This window comes from Nicotiana tabacum, chromosome 10 (assembly GCF_000715075.1).
Source record: "Nicotiana tabacum cultivar K326 chromosome 10, ASM71507v2, whole genome shotgun sequence".
Lineage (NCBI taxonomy): Eukaryota > Viridiplantae > Streptophyta > Magnoliopsida > Solanales > Solanaceae > Nicotiana > Nicotiana tabacum.
This window is the reverse complement of record NC_134089.1, coordinates 96,041,995-96,061,743: the sequence shown is the minus strand read 5'-3', so window position 1 is coordinate 96,061,743 and position 19,749 is coordinate 96,041,995. Positions and strand designations below refer to the sequence as shown.

General features: G+C 37.0%; 2 protein-coding genes across 3 annotated transcripts; one reads left to right on the top strand and one right to left on the bottom strand.

Moving 5' to 3' along the window:
- Positions 1 to 7,540: 7,540 nt before the first annotated feature.
- On the top strand, positions 7,541 to 10,492 carry LOC107761190 (putative protein phosphatase 2C 55). The gene is made up of 2 exons (XM_016579378.2): positions 7,541 to 7,890; positions 9,003 to 10,492. Exon 2 carries the CDS (start codon positions 9,071 to 9,073, stop codon positions 10,202 to 10,204), a length of 1,134 nt encoding a protein of 377 aa, XP_016434864.1. The 5' UTR covers positions 7,541 to 7,890; positions 9,003 to 9,070; the 3' UTR covers positions 10,205 to 10,492.
- Positions 10,493 to 10,882: 390 nt separating this feature from the next.
- Positions 10,883 to 17,789, bottom strand: LOC107761188 (uncharacterized). 2 transcript variants are annotated; one of them, XM_016579375.2, is made up of 9 exons: positions 17,302 to 17,789; positions 16,087 to 16,238; positions 15,761 to 15,873; positions 14,956 to 15,034; positions 14,396 to 14,424; positions 13,762 to 13,855; positions 13,236 to 13,325; positions 12,245 to 12,434; positions 10,883 to 11,530 (listed from the first exon to the last, which is right to left on the bottom strand). In XM_016579375.2, exons 2-9 carry the CDS (start codon positions 16,228 to 16,230, stop codon positions 11,055 to 11,057), a joined length of 1,215 nt encoding a protein of 404 aa, XP_016434861.1. In that variant the 5' UTR covers positions 16,231 to 16,238; positions 17,302 to 17,789; the 3' UTR covers positions 10,883 to 11,054. The 2 variants fall into 2 exon arrangements, with proteins under 2 accessions (XP_016434861.1, XP_016434862.1); XM_016579376.2 differs by lacking the exon at positions 17,302 to 17,789 and adding an exon at positions 16,329 to 17,255.
- Positions 17,790 to 19,749: the final 1,960 nt, after the last annotated feature.

The window sequence follows — 19,749 nt, the reverse complement described above, 5'->3', positions numbered from 1 at the left end:
CACTGCTATTTTTTTTCTTCTTTTTTTTCACAATTTTTCAAAAATTCCTGATTTCAGAAGCCGGCCAGCATACAGATCTGAAGCAAATAAATGCACAAGTAGAAGCAAATAAGATGCATCAGGATGGTCATTTTCATTTTTTGGTACACCTGTCCTAGACAGACCCAACCCCTGTGTTGAGCCTCCAAAGTCAAATGCACGTGATGCAAACAAACGTTCCTACTAGGGATCCGGCATGAAGCTGAGTTATTCTAGGTTCATAACCTGGGTATTTGTTCTAGACTGTGTATCCGAGCGGACAACTCGAGTCGAGGAGGGGGCTACGTATCGGGGACTCACGAGATCGTCCGGCTTTGTAACTTGTCCGACCTCTTTCTTATTTCAGGTTATTGACACTAACAGAATAGGGAGTCTCGACCAGCAAGCACATCCCCGGAGGTAAGAAGAGAAGGGTTTCGGCACAGTTTATATACAGTTCAGATAATATCAAAGCGGTAAAAGCAGCATTTAGCACATTAGGCCCAAACATGTAACAAAATCAGATAAAGCCAAATATAACAATTCATCTAAGCTCGAATTCTGAACCCTGAACCAGAGATTCTGGGTTCGTTCCCCAACAGAGTCGCCAGAGCTGTCACACTTCCTTTTTCGCCCCCGCCCCCGCTAAGGGGCGTAAAGGGAGTTTTTCCAATTAAAGGACAATCGAAACGGGATTTTATTTAAAGATTCAGAGTCGCCACTTGGGAGATTTGTGGTGTACCAAGTCACCGGTTGAATCCCGAATCGAGGAAAAGAATGACTCTGTTTAACAATCTGCGCACCAGAAATCCAGATAAGGAATTCTGTTAACCCGGGAGAAGGTGTTAGGCATTCCCGAGTTCCGTGGTTCTAGCACGGTCGCTCAACTGTCATATTCGGCTTGATTATCTGATTTTATACAATTATAACCTATGTGCAAATTTTAACTGTTTACCACTTTTGTTATTATTTATTCAAAGAATTGCAATATCGTGAGAATGTATCTCGAATTGCGCCACATAAATGTACCCGCAATTTTCGATACTTTCCAACTTCGTTGAGATTTGGATTTGGGTCACATAAATGTGCACCAGAATTTAGGAAGATAACATTATTAAATACGCGCCTAAAGATACTAACGCGTTGTTATTTTGAGAAAAGCCGTAAAGTTCGCTATGCGGCCTGTCTCGAAATCTAAGCATTTTAAATAACTGTCCGTTGAGGGCCCCGCAGTTTGTGTATTATTGTTTGTCGAGTCTCGTCTCATTCATTATTTTTAAAAGGAATTTGCAACGTCATGGACATGCATCTCGAACCACGTCACAATCAATGTACCCGTGATTAGCGACACATTTCGACTCCGTTAAGATTTGGATTTGGATCACATAAATGTGCACCCGAATTTAAGGAGGTAAATTATTAAAGTACGCGCCTAAAGAGACTAACGCGCGGTTGTTTTGGGAAAAGGCCGCGAAGTTCGCTAAGCGGCCGATCTCGAGTTCTATGTAATTAATACGTACATTTGTGAGGGCCCCGCAATCTGTGCGTTTCGCTAGGCGAGGCTCATCTCATTTATTTTGAAAGGACAATCCTAAAGTGACTACATTTTCTATTAATTTCGTCTCTAAAATAAAAGAGAAGAGGTCCTAATTAGTTACATGTTTATAAGCTCGTGCCTCTTATTGTTTATTAGATTAAAACAAATGCAAACAGAAAATTGCAACAGAGCTTACTCAAGGGAGATTGTATATTGTTCCTTATTCTATTAGTTAATAACACTAAAGTTGAGATTATGAATAGAACACGAGATTGACACCCAGTAATATCAAAACAAACTAACTATTCTTTGATTAATTTAAACTAACATTATTAGATGAATTGAACTATTGGAACCTGTTTCGTGGCATAACCTATTTGAAACTATTACACGACTACTGGAAAAAAAGAATTAACAACACTATATTTCAAAACTAGTAATCACAAACTAAGATTAATTACAATTGATATTCACATGTTTGTAGAAATAGATTCAACAGTCCAGTTTATGCATTCCAAAGTCATTCTAATATATGCTATGCGATATCAAGTGAACTACTGCTTATACATTAAATTAAACACAAAGAAACATGAGACATTCAGAAATCCATTCCAACAACTCTTTACTGCCTTTCCATTAAATTTGAGAGCTTTAGAACATGTACCTGGATAATGGAAATACAAGAAGATGAAGGAGCAGTCAGCAACAGTAGTAACACAGCAAAATACAGCAGCAGAAAAGCCCAACACAGTAGCTTCAACACCTCAATCCAGAAATCCCAACAACACGAAAAAACTAGTAAAAATGGAGAAGAAAAATAGTCCGAAAATCTCTCTTTGTTTTTTCTTTCTAGCTTTGAACTCTCTATGGTGTTATTCCACTCTCAATATTTCAGAAAATTTGGTTCTATCTTTTTTACTCTCTCCAAAATGAATTCTGTCTCTGTATATACACTGTATCCAGAGTGTATATCGAGTGTATACCGCTCTCTCCGCCCCCTCTTTTTTTCTTCTCTCTATTTAGTTTTTCATCTTTTTTGAACCCCCTTCTTCCTAAATTTTCTATTCTATTTTAGCAAAATTTTCGAAATTTTCAGATTTGTTTTTTTTTAATTAAAAGAAATCCCACTTACAAATTGCTTTTATTTTTTTAGAAAAAAGAAATCCCACCTTTATTTACTTTTATTTTTAAAATTTCAACTTTAATTACTTTTATCTTATTTAAAATCCCACTTTTTATTTTTTTAAAAGAGAATCTCACTTTATTTAACTTTTCTTTAAAAAAACAAACCACTATCTTTTTTTTTCTTTTAAAAATGCTACTTTCAATTACTTTAAATTTTTTAAATTTTCAGATACCTTTATATTTATTTTTTAATTCCAACCTTCTTTTACTTTTTATTTTTTTTACAATTTCCACAAAACTTTTTATTTTTTTAAATTTTCTACATTCTTTTAGTTTTTTTAAAAGAGAATTCCACCTATTTTTACTTTTATATTTTTTTTATTCAATACTTCCATTTTTCTTATTTTTTAAATCAATCCCGAAATTATTATTATTATTTTTAAAAAATAAATAAATAAATATTTTCGGATTTTTAATATAAAAAAAAGAAAAAATAAAAAAAATATTAATAGTGATAATTCACCTTTTAATTTTTTTTGTTGGTATTTTTATCCTATAATAAAAAATGTAATAAAGCTAAAATAATAGTAGGTTAAAACCCCCTAAAATATTTACATAAAAGAAGTGATAAAAAATTAAATGTTGTCAAAAATTAGGTGTTCAGAGGTGCCAAAAAGATCGAATGGAGGAGAATCGGAGACCAATCCTGCTATCGTAAAGATACTAGAGGAACTGATGAAGCGAACCGAGATAGGGGAAAAGAAGATCGAGGAAAATGATAAGAAGGTGAAAACTTATAACTCCAGGGTCGACCGAATCTTGGGAGCACCACCGGTATTGAAAGGACTTGATTCCAAAAAATTTATCCAAAAATCTTCCCCCCAAGTGCGGCTCCGAAGCCAATACAAAGAAGTTCCGTATGCCCGAGATTCTAAAGTATAACGGGATGACAGATCCAAACGAACACGTCACCTCATATACGTGCGCCATCAATGGAAATAACTTGAAAGATGATGAGATTGAATATCCAGTTGTCACTTGGGCCGATGTACATAATCAATATCAATAGAAGATCAGGGTCGAGGATGATCAATTGGGGCCCCAATAGGTTCGATTTATCCTAACAGGCCCGTGGACAGAGTTAAAAGGGACATCGACCGAGAACCACGATCGAACAGAGACTGATATCAGCCATACGGTGGAGATCTAAGAAATAACGGGCCTGGACGCAACTCCGTTCGGAATGATAGAAGGAATGATCGAGGATAGAGCTCCCAAGGGCTCATGAGCAAGAGTGGCTTCGATAGGGATGCCGGATCCAAAGAAGCACCTCGATTGTCAGAATATAACTTCAACATAGATGTTTCCGCCATAGTATCGTCCATTGGACATATCAAAGATACTAGGTGGCCCCGACCTCTGCAAACTGATCCTACCCGGAGAAATCCAAACCAAATATGTAAGTATCATGGCACCTATGGCCATAAAACAGAATATTGCAGACAACTAAGGGATGAAATAGCCCGACTGTTCAACGAGGGGCACCTTCGAGAATTCTTTAGTGATGGGGCCAAGAACCACTTCAAAAATAGGGATTCAAACAGACAGAACGAGCAGGAAGAGCCGCAACACGTGATTCACATGATCGTTGGAGGGATCGATATTCCTCAAGGACCGGTATTTAAACGCACCAAGGTGACGATCACAGGGAAAAGCAAACATAGGACTACTTACCGGAAGAGACTTTGTCTTTCAACAGCGAGGATGCAGAAGGAATCGAACAACCTCATAACGACGCACTGGTAATAGCTGTCCTTATGAATAAAATTCAAGTTAAACATGTTTTAATTGATCTAGGTAGCTCGACCAATATTATTCGATCGAGGATCATAGAACAACTCGGCCTACAAGATCAAATTGTGCTAGCAACCCGAGTACTTAACGGCTTCAACATGGCGAGTCAAACCACCAAAGGTGAGATTATTTTGCTAGTGAGCGTGGTCGGAACCATTCAGAAAACGAAGTTCCATGTAATCGAGGGTGACATGAGGTACAATGCCTTGCTCAGAAGGCCTTGGATCCATAACATGAGGGAAGTACCCTCGACCCTTCACCAAGTTCTGAAGTTCCCAACATATGAGGGAATTAAAACAGTGTACGGGGAGCAACCCGCCGCCAAGGAGATGTTCGCAATCGATGAGGTGATACCAGTGTCAGTGCTTTATTCCGCAAAGGGATCGTATTCAAAGGGAAAATATGAGGCTAAATAGCAACCATAGACACCAGCCTCGACCTAACTGTAGATGCGAGGGACCGATGAGGACGACAACTATGGGATACCTCGGTCTTTCATAGTTCCTAATGAATCCGACACCACCAAACCAATGGTTGAAGAGTTGGACCAAGTCACACTGACCGAACATCAATCCGAATGAAAGGTATAACTGGGCACGGGGCTAACCCCCGTGCTCAGGAAAAAACTTATTTATTTCCTTACAGTTAAAATGAATTGCTTTGCTTGGTACCACCTCAATATGAAGGGATCCCGCCGGAAATTACCACTCATAAGTTGAACTTGGATCATAAATTCAGCCCGGTGAAGTAAAAAAGAAGGCCCCAGACCGAGAAAACATGCCTTCATCAAGGACGAGGTAACCTAACTTCTCAAAATAGGATCCATTCGGGAAGTAAAGTATCCCGAATGGCTAGCAAACGTAGTGGTAGTCCCTAAGAAGGGAAACAAACATAGAATGTGTGTAGATTATAAAGACCTGAATAAGGCATGCCCCAATGATTCTTTTCCTTTGCCGAACATCGATCGTATGATCGATGCCACAGCCGGCCATGAGACTCTCAATTTTCTCGATGCCTATTACGGGTACAACCAAATACAAATGAACCCGGAAAATCAGGAAAAAACTTCGTTTATCATGAAGTATAGCACCTACTGTTATAATGTAATGCCATTCGGACTAAAAATGGCTAGTGCAACCTATCAACGCCTAGTAAATCAAATGTTCGAAGAACAAATAGGGAAATCTATGGAAGTTTATATTGATGACATGCTAGTTAAGTCCCTGCGAGCAGAGGACCATCTAAGCATTTGCAGGAAGCCTTCGATATACTGAGGAAGTACAATATGAAGCTCAACCCAGAAAAGTGCGCATTCAGGGTTGGCTCAGGCAAGTTTCTCGGTTTCACGGTGTCCAATCGGGGGATCGAGATCAACCCTGATAAAATCAAAGCTATCGAGGATATCAAGGGTGTAGATAATGTAAAGGCCGTGTAGAGGCTAATCGGGCGCATATCTGCCTTGGGTGATTCATTCGAGGTCTTCAGACCGGAGTCACCGATTCTTCTTACTGCTTAGGAAGAAGAACAATTTTGCATGGATCCCGGAATGCCAGCAAGCATTGGAGGAACTAAAGCGGTACTTATCAAGCCCGCCGCTGCTTCATACCCCGAAAATGGACAAACAACTTTACTTGTACTTGGCAGTCTCGGAGATAACGGTAAGTGGAGTCCTGGTCCGAGAAAAACAAGGTACTCAATTCCCTGTTTATTATATTAGTCAAACCTTAGGTGAGGCTGAGACTAGATATCCACACTTAGAAAAATTAGCGTTTGCCTTAGTAAGCGCCTCTAGGACACTAAAGTCTTACTTCCAATGTCATCCAATATGTGTTGTGACCACTTATCCTCTTCGAAATATTTTGCACAAACCCGAACTGTCGGGCCGATTGGCCAAATGGTCTATCGAAATTAATGGGTACGATATTGAGTATCGACCCTGAACCGCCATCAAGTGTCAAATCTTAGGAGACTTCGTGGGTGACTTTTCGCCGACCCTCGTACCCGAGATTGAAAAGGAAATGCTGATGAAATCGGGTACATCTTCGGGAGTTTGGACCGGTAGTGCACGACAACAATTGACAGGAATTTAATGCCTCGATATCTGAACCAGCGGGATGTTTCAGTGCCCACTTGTCACTGACATCACAGTCGGACTCGTCGCTTACGTTATGGCTCATTGAGATGGGATTGGGAAAAGTCAAGTCATTTCTTGTTGTTAATCTCCAGAAAACAAGGGGACTATCTGTATACGGTCAAAATCGGGCTTTGCCCTTTGTGAGAGACTAATCGAGGATGGATCTCGATAAGTTAAGATCGGCACCGATTTATGATGGTCCATAACACGGGGATGAATTGCTAAGCTCATGAATCGATGGCCGATCAAGATCGAGACCAGCCATGATCGAGATTGAAGCATGAAAGAGATCGAGACCAGCCATGACCGAGATCAAAGCAAGAAAGAGATCGAGCGAGATCGAAGGAAGTCTGTTAAGTCGGATAACGGAAAGCCGAGATATACGTGATCGGGCAAGGATCGTGGAGGAAATCTCGGCATGCATCGAGTTAGGATTGGTCATTTAGCCACTCATGGGATTTCCTTCCATAGTTAGAATTGTACCATAAGTAGAAATCCTCTACTATATAAAGTGGGTTCTAATCATTTTGTAATTATCATACATTCACGCATAACCAAGCAATATATTACATTTTTTTTATCTCTTGAGAGCTTTGTTGTTCAATTCATACTTTCCATAGCCTACTCAGTTGGTTCGAGGGCGATTAGCTCGAGGGCCACAATTGTTCATCACATTGGTTTGCTTTACTTTACTGTTAATTCCTAGTATTAATTCTCGTATTCATCAATTTGTGCCAAATGAAATCACATATCCTTAAAACTACTTATAAGTTTAATTGTTATCCAATTTTAAGGGTAAGCGGGACAAATGGAAAAATCCTTAAGATTAGACAAAATGAAAATCAAAAGGACCATTTGTGTAAAAACATTACCTTATATATCCGGTAAAAAAATTGCAGGGTTCACCCTAATTTAATAGGGCTCTGAGCTCTTATCTATCCATCTATCATTCCATAGCTTCAGAAAAAGAAAAATGAAAGAGAATAAAAAATAAGTAAAATAAAGGAGATATTTATACTATTAGTCTGTGAAAATCTACAGTGAACCCTTGGAGAGAAAGAGTTGTTAAGATTGCAGCTTTTGCATTCAAAATACCGGAAAAAGAAGCAATTCTTGAATAGGGGTTTGAAGAGAAGAGGATAAAGATATTTCCTTTGTGAGCAAAGTTGCAGCCGGTGAAAGAATTCCATATAAAAAGGGATAAGATTTAAACAGCTTTGAGGTGAAGTCTGCTGATACCCTTTTGCTCTTTCTTAGTATTTCTTGTTTAATTATGCTTAAATGTTTTCTGGTCTTGAATGAGGAAGCCTTGTTGATAAGGGAAGATGAAATAGCTCAAAATCTTCATTATCACTCTCGTTTGTTTTAGTTAGTAATTACTCAGAAATAGGTCTTTTTGGTGTTTTGTTTCTTTCTAGCAGTTTGTGTTCTGTTTTTATGCTGCTAAAGTCTCTATATGCTAATTGCTTTTTGACTTAAACTAGTTCGATGCTCAAGGCATCCCGCATTCACAGAGTGTCCGGGGAAGGGCAACACCTCAAGGGTGTAATGTACACAGTCTACCCTAAATGCTAATTGTTTTTTGACTTTTTTGACATAAAAGTGACATTTTTATTCTTATTCTATGTGAAACTTTGGACCTCAATACAGCGTTATTCATACAGATAATTTATATAGCCAACCCGAGCAGTTTAGGGCTGAGGGTAGTTGAATGATTGGTTGATTATATTTGTCAACTTCTCTGCAGCAATACGCCTATGGTTATATCAATGTCTACTAAAAGCAAAATTCATTTTTACTTACCCAGAGAACAAAGCTCAAATTTTTGCTTGTATACTATGCTTATGAAAAATGGGATGCAAATTTAGTCTTTTGAGCTTACTGTCTAAATCGGATTTTGAAGGTTCACTTTAAAGGATGTGTGTCTGTAAATTTTGTTGCTAATAAGCTCCCTAAAATTGTGTATCCATTAGATATCTGTCTTTTCACTTTCTTTATTTGATGAAGTCAGATTTCTAGATATCTGTCTTTCATGTAAAATGGTTGTTTCGTCACTTAACAGGTTTCATTTGGCAAGCTTTACAGCTTGTGTTTTCTATCCTGAGATTGTTTACAGAATCTATATATTATGAACTCTTTGTTGATGAGAACTAATTGAAAGTGAGACATGGAATCTTGTGTTGTGCATGTCTTGCTTCTTATGGACTCATATCGTCTTGCTTTATCAGTTTTCTTTATCTAGTTTGTCAATTAAAAGAAAAAAAGCAAATGTGTGATCTCGAGATGTGACTTCATAAGTTGTTTTATAATTTTTCTTTGTGGATGGATTTGCAGAACTCAGCTGCGTGAAGTATCTTCTGCTTATCTGATCATCATTTGGCATTAACAGTCAGAACGGGATAATGGCTGTTTGTGGTTCAAGAACTTCTCACATTGGCCATTTTGTTGGTAATATCACTGCTAGGCGCTTGCAATGTGGTTTGTCAGTGAACTGCACTGTTTTTTACAACAAAAGAGGCTTTGAGGAAGTTAGAAAAATCAACATGAGTTTGAGAAATAAAGGACATCCCAACAATATGCTTTTCCAATACTTCACGACTCATGTTACAAAGAGGTGGGCCGATCCCAAATCATACATAGGATTTGGATCAGAAGGTTTACACAACTTATCCCCTGCGTGTTTCTCTTCTGGAACTGCTTCTGTTCCTGGTGTTTCTTCGGATAATGCTAAGGGCGAGGAGCAAGTTGCTAATACTGCTGCTGATTCTTCTGAAGCAAAGATCCCCTTGAAGCTAAATTCAGGATCTTTTTACCTGCCTCATCCTGCTAAAGCAAAGACTGGTGGAGAGGACGCTCATTTTATGTGTACCCTTACACAAGCTATTGGTGTAGCTGATGGCGTTGGTGGATGGGCTGATCTTGGTATTGATGCTGGGCTCTATGCCCGTGAATTAATGTCCAACTCTTTAGCTGCGATTCAAGAGGAACCAAAAGGCTCCATAGACCTAATCAGGGCACTGGATAAAGCTTACGTGAAAACAAAAGCAAAAGGTTCTTCTACTGCGTGTATTGTTGCACTCACCGAGGAGGGTCTTTATGCAGTTAATTTAGGAGATAGCGGATTTATGTTGGTTAGACATGGATATGCCGCATTTAAATCCCCTGCACAACAACATGGTTTTAATTTTCCTTATCAACTAGACTGCAATAATGCTGGCGATTCGCCTAGCTCGGCCATGGTGTTTAAAATTGCTGTTGCACCTGGAGATGTCTTAATTGCTGGTACAGATGGGCTTTTTGATAACTTGTATGACGAAGATATCAAAGGAGTTGTACTTCAGTCCGTGGAAGCTGGCTTAGGGCCTCAAATGACTGCTCGGAGGATAGCAGAACTGGCACAACAAAGAGCAATGGATCCTATTAAGTCGTCGCCTTTCTCTGATGGAGCTCAAGAGGCTGGTTTTGAGTACCATGGTGGGAAGTTGGACGACATAACTGTAGTTGTTTCTTACATAATGAATAATGAAAATTCATAACATGCTGGAATTTGGGAGACATGGAGAACTGGAACTTGTGAGTTGTGACCAGCTTGGTTTATAGCTTGTAGCTGATGGAGATTCGGACATTTATAGTACCAAGTGGCATCAGTTAGAATATTTTGTGTTTTGATTTGTTTGGAGAACAAATGAAAAGAATGAGAGCTCTTAAGCCCCCATATTGGGTCTAGCTGAGGTTTAACCTCTCAGTTTCACCCCAAGTGTTTTACTTTTTGAGATTCAAACAACATCTTAGAATTTATTTGAGGAATGATTTTCTTCTGTTTACTTAGTAGAGGCATTACTTGATAAAAGGTTAGTGTTGACACTAAATTAATATCTACTTGCAGACGAGTATGCTCCCTGAAAGTGTCCTTTCTATATATGCTCTCAGAAAGATTGAAAGAATTATCCGCACAACGAATGCTTGGAGTTATAGAAACTGATAATTGATTAGTAGCTAATAATATAATACTGTTAATAGTAAAATCATTAGAATGCTAACTTTGGAATTCATATTTAGCTCCCTCAGATGCTTGAAATTATACCTGTTATATGGTATTGAATTTTGACACTAGTGTTTTAGCATGTCACAGGAAAATTAAAAATTTCCTACTGCCCTCAGACTGAAAAAGTAACTAATGACACAGCTAACTACTAAGAGTTGTACTAAAGAAATTTTTACTGCTTCCAGAAAGGACATGATTGAGCACCAACTCTTAAAATTCAAAAATCAATTTGGATGACTTGTCCAAATACAGGAAATTTTAACATAAATATGTACCCCGAAGGTGCCCCGCAACATAGTGAAGAGGAAGAAAAACAAGGGAAAACAAAACTTAGGTGAAGTTTAGAATAGACTGCTCTTCATATTTCCAGCAGTAAGTAAACTGAAAAATGGATCTTCTTTATCTACACTAGGACTAGGATTATCACCCTTTTGCATTCCATGAATGCCAAACTCCAACTCACTCTTTGTTGACACAGCTGGTCTTTTAACTGAAACAAATGCAACATTATTCTTTGATCCAGGTTTGGCTTTTGCCGGATTCTTGATGAGTGATGAACTTGGGAGTGCTCCAGCTTCAGGAGCATTAAAATTATTGCCTGAAGGTCCTGCAATAGCTAAATCACCTTGAGCTCGAAATTCATCCTTACCCTCTTGGATAGGATCCTGCAAAGAAGTTGCTTTATCTTTGTCCATTACAGCTTGAACATATTCCGCCAAATCTTTAGGATTCTCCGGGGAATTTGCTGTATCTTTGTCGATAACAGCTTCATCATCCTCAGCCAAATCTTTAGAGGCTGTCTTTCCAGGTTCCTCGTCTACACAAGATCCCGGAAAAAGTGATGCACAAAATTATAGAGGAAAAACACTGAAAATCAGCAACAAACAAAGAGCCAATTTGCAGTTACTGAAAAAGTTCTAATTAACAAAATGCACAAAACTGGATTTTGCTGGCAAACAAATTTTAAAACCGCGATTGTCTAAGATCTCGAAATCATCACCACAAGCCTGGGTATGCATAAATTAACACTAGAATCAATGAGTGTTTCTTATCATTTTGCTACAGCCTCTCTTTTATTTTCCTTTTTCTTCCTTAGCAGAAAAGGATAGATCATATCCTGAAGATAGCAATAAATATTCAAAGCCAAAGCATATATAACACTCTTTATCAACTTATCTACAATTATATGTTGCTGAAGAAAATGATAGGGTGCTGTATCAGGTAGGCCTTTCTTGTATAGTATAAAGCAGATAACCAGGGAAAGTCATGTGATGGGGGAAGAAATTCCCCAATGATTCTATCTATAGCTTCAACGAGTAAGAAGCACTAGATAGACATGCAATAGACACGTCTTCCATGCAAACAAAGGACAATACCTGGTAAGACAGATTTATTGTCAAACTGAATGATAAAAACTGGCAAACAGCAAAACACTGGATAATACTGTCTTAAATGATATCGAGCTCAAACAGATTTAATATGTTCGATAAAGAAAACAAGACAGTGAAAAGAATTCTTGTTTCGTGGTTACCTCCTAGGAAAATCTCAATGCTTTCATACTGAATTTTAGATGCTTCTACAGAAACATCTTCTCCAACCTCCTTTTCCTTGCTTCCCACATCTCTCTCATTTTGTCTCTCAACTAACACATACTTATCAGATTTCCAAAGACATTCGAGGAATACCACATCCTGCTTTGGCGGAAAGTATTCTCTAAAAACCTGCAATGGCACAAAATATTGAACATTTGCTTTCTTGATTTCATCTAAGAATTGTTATTGATGACTATCATAGTTCACTTAGTGATGGGACCAACATGTATATTTTGTCACAACAATCAGCACAAAGACAGTTAACTAGTATCGTGTTCCACTATTTACTCTGAGAAACATCTTACTGTCCACCAACACACACGAAGGACACACATGTAGGGTTAACTTGGTTGTTTGGGGGAAGGGGGTTGCTAGTCACACCTGGAGTGATTCTAAGCAGTTGGCATTAAAGAAAACATGGTTTCCTGGAAAAGTACATGTCTGCAGTTTAATACACGAGAGGTAATTGGAAACACTTTGACTTAATGATTAAGAAATTGAAGTAGCTTTGGAATCTGTGCAGTCTAAGCTATAAAAATTGAGATAGACACTAGGATATTTGAGGCCTCCAGAAGATCTGAAAAGAAATATTGCAGTACATCATGCACACTGTAACCAGTAATCCATATAATAAGAAGCATGGCTCCTAATTAGAGAAACCAGCAGATATCTGTGGCTCGGAAGTTGGAATATGCCCACGATATTTTCTTCTTGATAAGTACATCCAAAGAAGTATATCATTTTTCTTATCTCGACATTGTGCCTGCAAGTAGTATGACTCTCTTGAACTTTCTAACCATTTCTTGACCTTAACAGAACTAATAAAACCAATCAAAAAAGCAAGTTAAAACAAAGGGAATAAAAGAAGGAAACGAATTTCTTGCATTACACCAGAAAAACATAGAGACAAGTTGCGAAGAATTTAACAACCTCAAATCCATCTTGCGTCAATTTTATGGCTTGTTCCCTCTGAGATAAAGAGGAGACACTGTTGAATACACAAACAACATCAAGAAGCATCTGCGATGAATAAAGCAGATTTGATTAGAATTTCCTGTTCAATCACCGGACATCCTTAGCAAATTTGCTCAACATAAGCTTTTCACTTCCTCAAATATTGCATGTTCCTAAAAGAGCAAAAATTCTCATGTTATTTACATGATTCCCATTCCCCTAGACTCTTGAATTAGATCAGTTACTCCAATTAAATAAGTTCCAGAAATTATCATGACTCCAGTGTATTATACTAGAAACTAGAACTTCAACAAATTGAAAATTTGAAAGAACACAATCGATGTGCAGGACCTTTACTATTATAAGTACAACAACAACAACGCCTTAGTACACAAGTTGGGCCGGCAACCTCTACTATTATAAGTAAGACTAAGAAAAGAGCATTTAAAATGATCAAATTTTACTTACTTGAAAATGATAAAACTATCCTGAGAATACTTACTTGCTGAACTAGAACTCTTATTCGGGCGAGCAAAGCCAATACTGTCAAGGAAAATCCCATAAAAAATGATCGTGCAAGAAGTGTCGAGATCTCCCTGTCTACAGTTAAGGGTAAAAAACAATCGAGCATGGCAAACATTTTACATGGAATTTGCATGAAAAAGCACATTGATCAAGTGTTACTTAAATGAAGGGCAATTGAAAAACGAACTCAACATACAAATGAGATGAAAACAGGACGGATGAAATTACGAAGATACAGACAAAAGAAAAAAGAAGAAGGAGGTACAATTGATATCCAACTAAACCAATTTAGCAAACCAGTAATTTTACGGCCGAATCAGCTTGCATAAAAGTCTAGTAGTTTTGAAGAACAGAAAAGGTTTGCTACATATGCTAATAAGTACGCACCCACAGTGATTTCAGACAAACCCTCCTTACTCCAATCACCACCACACACCCCGAGAGCTATGAAAGAAAATGAACAACTTAAGCTCTTCCTATTACTTAAAGATGTAACTAGTCTAAAAGAAATCACCAATGGCCTTAATGGCCATCAATTGGAATACGTAAAGCTCCCATAATCAACATATCAAATGAAGTATTAGTATGCAAAAAAGAAGCAAGAAGGATACGTAGCGGCCCTTAACATTGGCTCAACGATCTGCAAGAAAAGAATAAGCAAATTAAGAATTATAACTGAATAAAATGATAAACTTAAAGTTTTCCTTGTTCTAATATGATTCTTATTATAAACACCGTCCAGCTTATGTTAGGACATTTGATTAGAATTAGAGAGAGAGATAGAGAGAGAGAAATCATCATTCCAGTAGTTATATGGAACAACAACAATTACGCCTCAATCCCAAACTATTTATCAGCTATATGTATCCTCACTTCTTCATGTTGTTCCATTTAGACCCATCTCAATCCGATATTCAATTTTAGGTTCTCCAAATAGAAGTTCTCTACATTTTCTACTGGTAGGTGTGAAAGACTGAGCCAAAAATCGCCCAGCTTCAAGCGATCATTTAAAGGCAGGGGACGAGTTGAAGTTATTAATGCCAGTAAATTCTAGCAAGCAATCCTCATGGTAGGCTGAGTTTGGCAATCCAATACCATGAGTTATCTTACGGACTAGGGCGAATTGTTTTAGATGGAGAACAACAAGAAGTGAGAAAGAAAACAATGATACCTCTGACAACAGGTGTGCAACCCCTAGAAGCCGCTCCAGAAAGTTATGTTTGCCACCATCACATCTTCTCCTCTTTAGGCTGAGACCCAAGAAAAGTGAGGATGAAAACTTCAATACGTCTAAAATCATCATATATCAGAGCACAGGCAGAGAGAATTTGTATGTATAGTTCAATGGAGGAGCAAGACACAAATAATGACAACTCTATTTCCATCACAGTAGGATTGCTAAAATAGTCTCACTTGCAACTTGTAAAATTTTACCCTCCAATCTGCCGGTTAACGAAGAGATGGACAGAACTTGCAAACTGTTGCTATAACTCTCATAAACAGCCACTTTTTCCATGACAAAACCTAGAACTGATCTTGCGCTATTCACCCTTCTGTGGAGATACTTTCAAACAGCAGAATGGTAGACTATCTAATTTAACAAATGGTGGAGATCAAGTAATAGTCAACCATCACAGTCGGCAAATAGTTGCACTTGCGAGCAATACAAAAAGATGGATGATTATTGATAAACCATCATATAAGTTAGGAAGACAATTTCAGTTTCAAGATTCCGTGTATGTCAGTTCAATTTTTCCCACTGAAAAATATTAGTAAACATCAATATAGGAGCAGAAAAATGCAAGAGCATGATAAGCGCTCACTCTCAAATCAAAATTTACTCACTGTAGACATGAAAAGGTGGTATACATTTATGATGTAATCAAATTCCAAATATTGGTGTAAGATCACAAGAAGAACTAAAATATTTAAAATCTTAAAACCAAAAAATAGGTACTCTAAAGGGGTCAAAGTACCTTTCTAAGAGCTGCACTTTTTGCTTGGGTCTTTTTCCATAAAGAACTTGAAAGGAAGCACTCAAAACCTCCTCCAAATTAGCTGCTTGGAGGAGCCTCAAATCTGTTCTCACCTAATATCAGCAAAATAAGTATATAAAGTAAGTACACTTTTGACTAAAATCAAACCCCCCTCAATCCCCATATATATATGAATAAACTTTGGTAACAACCTTTAAGAGGTACTGGAAATAGGAGCATCTTCGATGCTAGTAGTTTATTATAAAAATAAAGCAAACCCCATTTGTCCAACATGCACATATGAATAAAATTGGTAAATATACAACCTTTAAGAGGTACTGAAAATAAGAGCATCTTCTATGCTGGTTCTTGTTTTTGTAAACGAGTCGATCAAGAATGGCAAACTCTGTCTGGAGCGTCACTACAAAAGCTTTTAGCCTCTGATCAACTATTTCCATCTCTGAGCCCATAATTTCAGCTGTCATGAAGCAAAACCATAAGACATAATACGAAAATTGTGTAGCCAATACATGTTGAGATTCTCTGCTTTTCTAAATACAACACTGACCCTATTTCATGTTGTCCTAAAGCCCATTAGCAGTAGGACTGGGCATCCGTCAATTCGGTTTGATTTTTGGAAAGTTTTGTTAGGTTTTTCAGTTCTCGGTTTTTATAATATTGCAAACCTCAGGCTTAGTTCAAGTGGAAAAGGGTCGAGGGACTAGTGACTTAGGTTACAGGTTCGAGCCCTGTGCCATGTGAACTAAGCTTGGTGTTTAAGCGGAGAAGGATAGAGGGTCCTAAGGGTTGCCCCAGACATATTTCTCGGTTATCAGAAAGAAAAAAACAAGTTCCATTAGGTTATTCTGGTATGCGGCTCTCCGAATTGGGCTTCATCTGGCCAAAATGGGCTTCCAAACCTTTTTGCTTTTTCAAATTTTGCATCTGGCACAAACAAAGGGATATTTGATGGCTTAATTTCTGTAAAAGTGGAAGGGGCCTAATGTCTAATCTCAAGGCATGCATATAAAAATTTGAAGCACCACATCAACTGCCCTTCAAATTGTAATACATATACATTGCACTTTTAACTATTTAGAATCCAATGACAACACTATTCACAATTTCATCTGCTTCAACTAGCAAAGAAAATTACTCAAGCTTGAATATCATAGAGGCAAAGCAACATTGGACATAAAACAGTAGCCCATAATAAAGCAACGGACGAGAAAAATATAGCATAAAAATGATCCCCACAGCAACAACAACAACCCAGTAGAATAACACTAGTGGGTTTTGGGAGTGTAGAGTGTACGCAACCCAGGGACAGAGAAGCGGTTTCCGGAAGATCCTCGGCTCAACATACGAAATAAAAATGATCCCTAGTAAAAATAATTTTGTTTATACTATTCAATTAATTAACTCAGAATACAAAAATAAGTTAAACGGAATTTGTTTGCAGAATTACAAAGCTGGCTGATTCAAATACTAACTTAGTAATAATTCAATAACATAGAAGAGCTAAGAGGAGAGTTAAATACCTCTAGACAAGGATGGTGATGGTGGCAACAGCGACGGAGACGGAATGTGAGTTAGGGTAACTTTTATTTACAGATTTGACAATTAAAAATCAAGACTGCAAAAGAAGCTGGATTCCCCAATTCCTGCAAATAAAGCAGGTATAATAGTTAAAAGCATCCAACAGTTGAAAAATTATCAAAATAATATATATTGAATATAACATGTATATTTTCTTTCGGTAATTAAAGAATATAACATGTATATAATACCATAATTAACAGTGAAAAATAAAATCAATATAACAATAAGAGTAAAAATACTACAATAAAATATTTTCAGTATAAAAGGTATATTATTATAAGTGTATCCACATAATTGGAAATAAGATTAAGAGTCCGTTTGGATTAGCTGATTTAGTAGATAAGCCAAAAAGTGTTTATAAGCCAGTTTGATCAGCTTATAAGCTTAGCCAAACATCATCTAATACTATGACACTAACAAACTTGGAATATAGAAGGAATAATATATATTATATATATTTATGGAATAATTTTGTAGTTTCCATAGTTAATTATATAATTGGTATAATTATAAAAAGAAAAAATTATATCTCAGTACATGCATATTTTAATGATTTTGATTGTATCAGCAGAAGAGAAAGAAAAAATGGTGAGGGAATCGGGTGAATTTTCTTAAATCTTGTATAATGAAACAAATAGACACGAAAAATAAATTTTAAGAATGATGGGAGACCATCTTAAATGGCTGAAGTTGTTCCCAGTTTTATCCCCTTAAAACGCTATCTTTGGGTAAATTATAGATAAATTTATTATAACGAAGAGAGAGAAAATGGAATAGATTAATAAGGACCAAAACCTGATCCCTTACTTTGTTGATGAGTATTTATTTTTAAAATCTTAAAAACATGTTATAAATGTAAATAAATCTGTTATTTTGGAAATAAATCAAAAGTTATTATTTATCACAATAGTTTTCAATCAGTGTTGTACCGTGTTAAAATCGTAAAAATTACACGGGCCGCCCTATTTGGGAATAGGGCGCCCCTTTTTAATCTGTAGCCGCTTTGTCTTTCTGTTTGCATTTGTACCCGTTTTTTTGTAAAAAGTCTTTTAAAAAGATTATTTTGCCCTTCTTCATCAAAAGACTACTTTCTCTCCAAGTATACGCTAGTCCTTTACTGTCTCTGTCTCTCTCCCGTTATTCGCGTTTTTTGTTTTGTTCTTTTCTGAAATCAAAAGGATTTCGTCGTTGTTTTGATTTTTCAACTGCTATTCGTCGTTGTTCCCACATTACGATTTAATTATAGGTACATTGCATTAATTTTCTGGGTTTTTTTTTCTGGTTTTGGTTTTGATAGTCATGTATTTATGATTAAATAGTTTCTTAGTGTTTAGTTTGATAAGTGCATTAGTTTTACTTTTACGATTGTGCTTTTAGGTTTTTTGAACGAGTTTTTATGTTGTTGATGAAAATTCTATAAATTCTTCAGTGATTAGACGTCTAAATTTTTAAAAATTTTGAGAGTTAAATACATGATACTATTAAAGTGATGATACCTTAGATAGGAGCTGAAGTTTTTTTTTCATGTTTTGGCATTATTTTTGGATTTGAATTTGTGTTTTGTTTTTTGTAAAAACTACAGCATGGGGCTGAATGTTTTGTGTTTTGTAACTGGTGAGCTGAAGTTTTTGTGTTTTGTTACTGGTGAACTTCAGCTCTAGAGCTAAAGGTTTTGTTTTTGTAACTGTTGAACTTCAGCTCTTGTTTTTGTAACTGGCGAACTTTAGCTTTAGAGCTGAAGTTTTGTTTTGTAATTGTCAAACTTCAGCCTTCTTAGAGATTGAAGTTTTAATTAATCTTTTTGATAATGTCCTGATGTTATTTTTTGTATGTTTTACTTTTTTTGAACAAATGGCACCTAAAGCACCTAAAGTTCCTAATGCAGCTAAAGTACGCAAAGCAGCTAATGCACCTAAAGCACCTAAACTACCTGTAATACCCTCAGGTCCTTATGTCCTTGCTCCTCCACCTACAAGACCAGGTCAAAGATATTTTGAGTTTCGAGATTGGTTTAACTCTAAGGGTTACTGGAAGGGGAACCACGATTTGAAGAAATTAATTGCAACTTTCTTAACTCCTACACAACGGGATAAGCTTCATAATGGTACATTTCGATACATTATGGCTATGGAGAATTTCAAATGCAACATGAAGTTGGTTCATTGTCTGTGTCTTTCTCGAATATTCACGAATGATCGAGACTCGATTAGTTTCAAGATTTTTGGCCATGATGTTTCCTTCACCCTTGAAGACTTTCACATTATGTGTGGTTTGCGGATCACAACACATAATGTTGAAAAACCAATTAATCGAGAGAGCAATATTCTGAAGCGCTATTTTGGTAAGTCCAAGGGTGTGACTTTGAAGGATATTCGAGATTTTTTGAC

What these genes read in the sequence shown, in the direction of transcription:
- LOC107761188 (XM_016579375.2), bottom strand. Translation starts at nt 16,230, where the DNA reads ATGGGCTCAGAGATGGAAATAGTTGATCAGAGGCTAAAAGCTTTTGTA. An exon ending in CCAATGTTAAGGGCCGCTAC is followed by an intron (nt 13,856 to 14,395) that starts GTATCCTTCTTG and finishes AACTGTAGACAG; the next exon opens with GGAGATCTCGACACTTCTTG. An exon ending in CATTGAGATTTTCCTAGGAG is followed by an intron (nt 11,531 to 12,244) that starts GTAACCACGAAA and finishes GATCTTGTGTAG; the next exon opens with ACGAGGAACCTGGAAAGACA.
- LOC107761190 (XM_016579378.2), top strand. Translation starts at nt 9,071, where the DNA reads ATGGCTGTTTGTGGTTCAAGAACTTCTCACATTGGCCATTTTGTTGGT.